Genomic DNA, 9870 nt, shown 5'->3' on the forward strand with positions numbered 1-9870 from the left:
CGAATGGGTTGCTGTCGAGGAGGAGGGCGAGAACGGTGATGGCGGAGCTCGTTAGGTTGTACAGACAGAGCAATCAATAGGTTTCACTTTACATATTTTGTCTGTCGTTCTTTTTAAACTCAATCAATTGTCCGCATATTTCGTAGCGTATTTCCAGCATACGTTCCTGCAACAAAACATGTAATGTGAAACCAATATATAACAGGAATAAACAATAACATCGGATACAAAGCTCATACAACGTGGAAACAAGGTTCTTCTCCATTGTATATTGCTTCAATATGCTTCATTATGAATATGCCACAATCGACCCCATTACTTTGTAAAGGAGCATCGTCAGCACAGAGCAACATCCACTCGGCAATGTCGACACCCATAAGACCGTTAAGGAATCCCACCTGTGATAAAGGGATAATATATTACAGTCCGGTCCACCTCGAATAGCTACGATTCACCTATGGGCACAAGCTTACCAAATGCATAGTGTCGCGTTCTACGCCACTGTGGCAGTCCAATGAGTTGTAGCACCATAGTTGTTTTTCCAGAAAATTCATCTCGTATAAGACCCAATGGTCGGGATTTTGCCAGAGTATAGGAAGTAAAATCTATGAATCGATAAAATAATTTTTCATTCCAGAGACATATCGTGATGGGGATGTTACGACTAAACCTTGGAGAAGAGGTTTGTTCACTTACCTTTCCAAATTTTGAAATGTCTAGGCACTCATCATCGTTGTTCCAACAAGGTAGTGCATCTGTGAATCCAATGCCGTATGGCTTTCGCCGGACGTACATCTGTTGCACGAAATAGTAAGGTTTAACCACCAAGAAATGTGAGTATGTCATAAAAGCAAACAAAACAACAGCGGACCAGACATACCATGAAACAAGGGTTGATGATGCCTACTGTATTGCTCGTTGGGTTGCTTTGGATGTAATTGACAAAATCACACATTGTCTGGTTGCACAAATTTACGAACTTCAAAACATACAAACCGGAACGACCTAGAAATTGATAGTGGTTAAATACTTACAAAATTACTGATAGTGTTCCCAACTGCAAATTCATCTTGCATCTGCTCGATGTCATCTACGAACTCGTCAGGGCGTTGCCGCCCATCCTTGCCTGTGGATGTTGAACTGCGTGCACCACGAGCATGGTATTCAGGATTCGACATTGAAATTATTGTCTACAGTAAACAACACTAGTCCAAATACGACATGAAAAGGCAAATGTTGACTAAACCGCTCAGGCGTTTCAAAAAATATACGTCTTAAGCGCTAGTTCTGGTACTATGGATGTGGTTGTCATTCTCCTTCTCCTGCCTTTGCATTTCCTTAGCTTCCTCAAACTCCTTCTCCCTCATTCGCCTTTCCTTTTCTTCCTCATACTGAGGAATATTTTGTTCCTTCTCTTCCTCCTTATTCATTTGCCTTCGCCTCTCCTCCGCCTCCTTCAGTAGCCTTGCCTTGTTTCGCATTGCACTACGCTCCAAGTCTCTCCTCTTACATTGTGCCGCAGTGTCCTCCACTAAATAGCTAACATACCTTTCAAACTCTTCCACATTCTTCTTCCTCTTTTCCATCACCTGTGCGTTAATCCTCCGCCTTCTATCTATATTCTCATCAATATTTCTTGCCTTTGCCTTCAATTCGTCATCCTTGTTCTGCATCTTTCGTTCTTCAGAGTTCTTCCTTTGGTCTGCAACCTCGATATCTGATGTATAATCCTCCGCATAATACGATTCCAAGGCTTTTTTCCTGTCTTCATTGTTTTCAATCTTAAGTATATTTTGGTATCTTTCAAAAACCTTAGATAGATGGAACTGGCGGATCACTTCTCTAATAGACAACTCATAGAACGACGGGGTATCTCTAATCTGATGAGGCGCAGACATTGCTAACCTGCACAACACATTACACGATCATCATGATTAGAAATCGTCGGAATATTTGGGTTCATAAGTACAAATCGTTGTATAAGAAGCAATCTTCAGATTGAAGAAAGAAACCTTACACGAAACTCACCGAAACGATGAGAATTTGGATATTCCAATTGTAGAGTAAGCAACAGTAACAACTAATACGCAACAGAAGGTGGTTATTATGCTGCAACTGCGCATAAGACAGAAACCGATGCTCTGGAACAAAGGGATGCTCCGACGACTCCATATGAAAGCAAAGAATCTCCGGTAGAGTGCTTAGAGCGAGAATGGATTGTTTTGAACTATTTGAATCCTACAACATAACGCTTGCTACATACGCAAACTCTGCGGAACGTTTTGGCACGATAACGATGGAGGGCAGTTTTGTCCTTTTCACGAACCAACGATTCAGTTTTCTAGAAGAAGGGCATTTATGTTCGTTCGAGGAAGAGGAAGCGAATGGCGGTAAAAGGTACTTAAGTCTTTGTTGCGGCACCAAATTACGATGCAGTATGATGCGGACACACATCGAGATACATGCCGGTCTGCATCTTATACGTGGCGCTATTTGGAACCCTCGAACATGAGATCTCAGTATCGGCCCTGTTCGGGGGGGGGGGCATATAACCTACTTCGTTTTGCTACTATTCTTTTTCCTTACCGTTCACCCTGCCTCCCAACCGCAGTGTTTTGAGTTTATTTTGAGCCGTCCATTTTGTACACTCTAAGATGCCCTTCATCTAGAGCATCAATGGCTCTAAAAAAATACATTGTGGAACCCATCTAAGATACGAAGAAAACCCCATGATGGTGTTTGGCACGCCATTCAACTTGTAGATGAACACACCATCCATCTTGTAGATGAAAGGTGATTACTATCAGAGCTGCCTCTGACTGATCCGCTCTCTTTTCCTTGAGAGAAAAGAAATTTTGGAGGGAACTTTTGCTACTATTCTGAAAAGCATATTTTCAAAATATATTTTGTTATGCCCATTCCCTTATTCACAAAAATAACAAAGATCAAATCCCTACATAATGCCCCAAATCCACCCAAATTGCTACTTTCAAGCAAGCCCCTCAGTTTCAACCCATGTATAACGTCAAACGAACCAAACTGACTAAGCTGAATAAAAGCCTAAACAAACTCAGATTTACCCAGCATATTGGGCCAGGCACAGGTTTTGCTGCAGCCAAGACCAACATAGCCAAGGAAGTCATGATCAAGATTCAAGCACCATGCCAAACTGGTCTGGTGAGTGAGACCCACCCGGAAACAAGTAGAGGCAGATACGCCTAGTACTCGGCACAAGCAAACCCACCAAAACCAACTAAGAAAAATTCAACCCAAATGCAAGTCCTGTTCAACCAAATCATTTGAGAAAAAGCTTAGCCTAAATTCTAGAACTGATTGTTTGAACTCATTATGCAAGGACTTTTACCCTACTTTTTCATGCTTTAATCCACCATGCATCTCCAAGGTGGGCAGAAGTGGAACTCATAGGAGACTCATGCACAACCAAAGGGATGACCAAAAGTAGCATTCTCAAAATAAAAAGAAACTGTACCCAATTAAGGATTCTGTAGGGCCGATATCTCAGCACACTATCAGAACCTAAGTTACTCAACAAGTCATTCACTCAACTAAATTGAATTTTACATCAACCGGAGGAGGCACATCAAAGACAACAATCACTGGCACGAAATACTTCATCACTGTAACTTAATTTTGTTTTCCCTTGTAATTGGCAGTACCTGGTTCCTGGGAGTTTGCTAAAGTTTAAAAAAGAAAGGAAGAAAAAAATACCCACTGTGAAGATTAGCTGCTATAGATGCAAAATCCAGCACTGTCTATCAAGATCCACTATCTATGTACCAACTGTAATGCTGATCTGTGTTCTGTGACATGTATATCAATATCTCAAAGCCCTCTTCTCAATGAACTGTTAGGTGAAAACGAAGTTATAAAGGCAAAAAATGATGAACAAAGGTGACTTGACATCAGCCGATCACGTCAAAACCTTCATTAGTGTGGAATGGACTAAAGTCTGGGCCTTTCATTTTTCCCATAAGATGCTCAATCCCTGGCATTCACACACCAAAAGTTAGATGCAAGGTTAAGAATGTAGAATCTGCAGAGGCTGAGAAAATATTTAGCAGAACTGGAAAAGAAAACAAAAGATAGTACTCTTAATATTTCTTTTCTTTCAAGAGGGAAGAAGAAAAAACCTGAAGAGAAAATCACCGACGACATAAAGATCTCAAAAAAGTCGCTAAAGTAATTTTCGGGGTTTTCTCATTGAGAATAAACATTATCAAATTCCGAGCAATTTAAATTCCCCTTGTTGTCACTGATAAACTATGGACCAAGCAGACTAAAGACATTGTCTATCTATCTGGTTTTGGAAATGGCCAAAATTAAAATCATGCGAGCTGCAAATGCAGGCAGAAATTCTCACAAATAATATAAAGACATACTTGGATTTGCCAGCATATTCTCAAAGAAAGAGAAAGGAATCAAATTTCCAGATGACTTCAAGCTCTCATTTGACTGCGGATGCTGCATTCTACTGGGCTGTGGATCCAAAGTGCACAAGCTGGAGCTGACTTCTTGACAGTGAAAGCTCACGTCATCCATGTGCAAAGCGGGCTTTTCAATGGAGTGAATGTCCTCAACATTTGCTTTCTTTTCCCTTGGTGATTCCACCTCTGTCTCTGCCACTGAATCCAAGTTATTTGATGCAATCACCTGCTGCTTTCTCTTTGACCGGGCCCTCCTATTCTGGAACCAATTATACACATTGGTTTCTGAAATTGGTCCATGCTGCAACAGTTCAGAGGCTATCTCTTTTATCTTTTGCTTGCTGGGTGTTCCATTTCCTTGTTCAAAGATATTCTCAAGTACTTGAAGCTGCATCTGGCTTGGTGTCCAACGCTGTCTCGTGATGATTTTATGGCCAGCAGCCATCAATGGATCACAATACATATTCCCCAGCCTCATTCCTGAAACACCACAAAATAGAATCAATATCAGAAAGGCACTAGTGAAATTAATATTAGCTCAAGAATCTCAATGGATATATAAATAATCACAATTCACCCGAATAGTAGAAAAAAGAGAGGAAAATAGCAGACATGTCACATAGGCAGGAACAGAAAACATTTTACAAGACCGTGTGATCATGATACAGAAAAAATGCAGAACATAAAAGCCTAATATCAGTTTTCAAACTAAAGATACCCTTGGAGAAGTGGAAAATCTTCGTAAAGATCACTAGAGACTTACCAAAAGCATACCCTCGGCTAGACTATCCAAACAAATTAAAAAAAAAATATTCAGTAAAAAATTAGCATTAAAGTTAACAGAAGTAGCTTCTGTAATAAAACGCCCAAGCAAGCACAAGAAATGTTTTGCATTGTCATGTATGCACAAGCATCAGATGACAGTCCAAGAAAAGTTTCTGCATGAAAAGAATTGGAGAAAAAGCGTTGCCATGGCTCCAACTTCATAGGCTTTCATATGATAACAACTCAGTATAAATCCATTTTGAAGATGATGGCGAAAGTCTTACGTTTAAGTATCATCTGCAGGTTAAATCTGCAAGTGTTCTCATCTCTACCAAGCCATTACAAAGAAGATAAATTCTCTAAACAGGCTGCATCTGGCTGAGTTATCAATATTATATTAAGCAGCAAATATCACAACCATTGCAACATCAGATAGATTTCAATTTCCACCACCTAACAAACTTATTTCACAGAATTGCTTGTCAGAAATATGATGCATCTTCAGAAGGAACATAATCCCAGGCATCCTGATTGCAGCTTGAAAAGTTGATTCTCATCATAATCATAAATCTGTAGCAATTGCAAAGCTAAAGATGACAGACATGAAGGAGAACGAGTCCCCCAGATTTATTGATGCATTCAAAATAATGCAACAAGTTCATGATTCTTTGTTGGTACATACTATTCCACTCGAAACACCAAGCTCAGGCAATTCCATAGTGCCAGATGGCGTCAAGTGATTTGTGGAAGGTTGAGAGAGAACAATAAGTTTGAAAACTGTAAGAACTGAAACTAGGATCTATGAATGGACTGGATCTCTGAACCTAGTGAGGTCTTTGATAGACTTTTGGAGGCGAAGTTTGTTGCAAACTATCCATTGAGGCTGGGGTTGGAGAGCCATGTCCTTGGGAAAACTGACCAACTTTATGACCTCCTATAAGGATCAACAGGAATATTTTGGCCCGTTAAATTTAAGCAAGCATCTTTTCCTACCAGTTACACCATTTTTTATTATGACAGTCAAGCTGGAAAAACTGTCCTTGTCAATAAACACATTTATAAGGCCTTAAAAAGAGGCAAATCTTCAGCTATCTACTGCCATCAACCAACAAATAATTGCCAAGAATTATGGGTGATAAACTATGGAGCATCAAATGACAAATAAAGATAAATGAATACAAACTAAAGGTAACAATTCCTTTACTGTCCAACTGATAGAGTTTCTTTTAGAAAAAGTTTGCAATGAAACATCAAGTTTAATTTTTTAATTGCAAATCACTAGTATTAAGAAGCAACTTGCAGAAGAATTACAAAGACTTTCATCCAAGATAATTAGAGGAATTTATTTTTCATACAACTGCACTTTTTTTAATACCACAAAGACAATATTTTCTTTCAAGATAAACCAGAATGTTTTAATTACAAAGGAAGTATATTATGTGCATCAAACATAGCTAATGAAAGAAAGTTTCATAGATCAAACCCACCTTGTTCAAGATAATTAAAAGGCGATTATCACTTTTCTGCACTCCAGAACAGTGTCTTGGAAAACCCACCTTGTTCGAGATAATTAAAAGGTAATTATCACTTTTTCACACTGTCCAGAACAGTGTCTTGGAAAAATTTGCATGTCATAATGCATGAAACATCAAGGCTTGTTGCAATAAGAATAATCAACATAAACAACTGGATAACACTTCCTCAAAGTATTGGTTTCTCTTTTAGGTTTTCTGGCATGAATAACACTGTCATATGTTAAGATCATAGCTTCAACCTGGTAGCTGACTTGCAAGTTACTCCATGACCAAGAAGCTTTAGTTGCATAGTGGTTCAATAATACATCGACCAAGGAAACCAAGTGAACAGATGACTACAACAATAAATTTAGTGGCAGAGATAATGTGTTGTTCAAAACCAAGAAGATTTAATTGGATACTGGTTCAGTAATATATGACCAATGAAGTCAAATCAACGGAAGACTTCAATACAATAAATTTAATGGCAGAGGTAATATGATGTTTACTTTTTATGGTTTCAATAGCTAGTCCATTTTTTTCTAAGATGGTGAATTCAGCAGCATTAGTAATAAAGTTGGTGGGTTGAAGCACCCTATTAGTAATCTTTAATTGTTCATTTACTGGTCACATATTACAGGTTCACATCGTGTGATGATCAGATGATTACACAATTACAGGATTTCAAGTTCACTTGAAACACTAAACAACTAACAAAGACAAATTCCCCCTTAATGTTTCCTAGATTCGTAAGCATGGCGCTTAGACTTTTAAACAGAGCAACCATTTATCTCGATTGAGCAATTTCATCTATCTTTTATAAGAAGAGACTAGCACTAAAGAATAAACCCCAGCCATCAATATATTTTCTCATCCTTCAACCATGAGATCAAAATATCAAAATGATTTCATGATTTGTCACTTGAAAATGGACCAAATGCATAAGTATCAAAATTCTGTGTTACAAATACATGGCAATCTCCAAAACACATGATTGATTCCTGCAATTATAGAGTTAATGAAGTTTATATATATATATAGGATAAGTGTCTGGTGCGGATGTGCATACTATATCAACGAGTTGACACATAGGTGCAATTTGTTTTGCCTCAATCTGACCCTACAGATGTGCTTAACATAGTTAATTCGTTAGAGATCAACCCTTGGATTGTATATTTTTTATAATAAAATACCTATTTTAAATCATAAAAACTTGGTGCATTTGCAGCCATTGATTTTTTAATTACCAAAAAAGCCTGTACACACACCAGATTCTGGTGATTCAAAGGTAATCTCCACCAATCAGACCATATAGATCATATCTGTAAGGTTAGATTCACTTAAGAGAACACGGGCAATAAGATATTGCTCGTTCCAACTCATTGATACCGTATGCAGATCTGCACCATATAGCTAAATGGATTTTTTGGGCTTTTTCGTTTTATTTTTTAATTCTGACCATAGAGATGTCATCAACGAACTTGATTTTATACACATTAGCTCTTGGAGCTTTCGATTCTTACACATGGGCAGGTTTTTATATGGTTAGAAAAATCAACGGTCCAAAGTCTTTGTAAATTTTCATGGTTTCAAATATTTTTTTTTTCATCGAAAACACATGATCCAGGTGTTGATTCCTAGTAAATCAACCATGCCGAACACATCTATGGGGCTGGGATTGCAGAAAAAAAAAACACTGTAAAAGCCAAAAATCCCATTTAGCATGTATATATATAGCAGAAAGTACAAGAAGGACAAATCCATTTCCTTTTTCCGTGTTTACATGGAAGAGTCATGCTCAAATCAAAAGAAAAAATAAACATCCAATAAAAGAATAAATTCAACAAGAAATTTGATGCCAACGGAAAATAAAAGCCTTTCAAGATTAATTACTTTGCACGGCAAGAGAAACTGGATAAGAAAGTTTGTTTCTTTTCAAAAACTTATCATCATAGAAAAAGGGGGCAAAACAAAAAAAAGAGCACGAACCTCCGTAACACAACAAATCTCTTTTTCAATAATCAAAATTTCCACTGAATAATAACAACAGACCAACAACTGTTGTGAAAGTAATAACAATAAACAACCATAGAAATAAATTAAAAAATTACACCAATTCAACAATTCAAGACTCATAAATGCAACATTAATTTTTAGAAATGCATTAATAAACAAGAAACAGAAAATGGGTCTTACAGAAGCTTAAACCCACAATATAATGTGCGCAAAAACCATCATAAAATTCCATAGTCCCCGCATCCTATCTCAAAAAAACAAAATAATTAAGAAAAAAAACATATAAATCCCAAAAGTTAAAAAAGAATAAGTGGGTATCACCTTTTTCTCTTTTTTTTTTTATGTTTACAAGCCTTCTCAAAAAAATAATCTAAATAAGGAGCAAATGACATCAAAACTTCCACAAATGAAGCCCAAAAGGGAATAGCAGGAGAGCACCTACACTGTTACCCAAATTTAAAATTGACTCAAACCCTCAAAATAAAAGTAACGAGAGAGAATAAGTGTTCTCCAAACAAACCCCACAACCCACATACTTAACAAACAACTGTCTCTAAAAATGGTGACAAACAAAAAGAAGAAAGAAAGAAAGAAAGAGGTGGGTGACCGGTAATGGAATCCTGCTGGGCGGTGACGGCCTTGTGCATCTCCACGAGATGCTCGCAGATGGTGGCGTAGACGGAGATTTGCCGCCTGAGCAGCTCCAGCTGTTCGTCCGTCATCACCTTCACGTACAACCCACCACCATTCTGCTGCTGCTGCTCCCCTCCTTCCACACCACACCCACTTCTCGCAACCATTATTCTTTACTCTTTCTTTCTCTCTTTATCTCTCTCCTCCCCACGATCCCTTCTCCTTCATTCCTCGTAGCACTCCCACATGATTCTCTTTCCTTTCTTCCCTCTCTCCTCCCCTCAAAAAGAAGCCCCATGAGAGAGAGAGAGACTCGCACGTGCCACGCGCGGGGTACGGGACGGCTCGTGTGGGGGTAATCGAGCACAAAACGGTTGGGATTTTAAGGCATTGACGGAAGTGACCCCCGACTAGCCACTAAATGACTGACGTAGTCTACCTGGTTGTTCCGGTTCTGATTGAAAATTGGACTTGTGTGTTGACTCGGTATTGATGCC

General features: G+C 38.4%; 1 protein-coding gene across 1 annotated transcript; it reads right to left on the minus strand.

Moving 5' to 3' along the window:
- Nucleotides 1-3450: 3450 nt before the first annotated feature.
- On the minus strand, nucleotides 3451-9618 carry LOC149832671 (WUSCHEL-related homeobox 8-like). The gene is made up of 3 exons (XM_090012549.1): nucleotides 9348-9618; nucleotides 4401-4925; nucleotides 3451-4006 (listed from the first exon to the last, which is right to left on the minus strand). Exons 1-3 carry the CDS (start codon nucleotides 9538-9540, stop codon nucleotides 3924-3926), a joined length of 801 nt encoding a protein of 266 aa, XP_089868675.1. The 5' UTR covers nucleotides 9541-9618; the 3' UTR covers nucleotides 3451-3923.
- Between the last annotated feature and the right edge of the window lie 252 nt (nucleotides 9619-9870).

This window comes from Nuphar pumila, chromosome 7 (assembly GCF_984573655.1).
Source record: "Nuphar pumila chromosome 7, dmNupPumi1.hap1.1, whole genome shotgun sequence".
Classification (NCBI taxonomy): domain Eukaryota; kingdom Viridiplantae; phylum Streptophyta; class Magnoliopsida; order Nymphaeales; family Nymphaeaceae; genus Nuphar; species Nuphar pumila.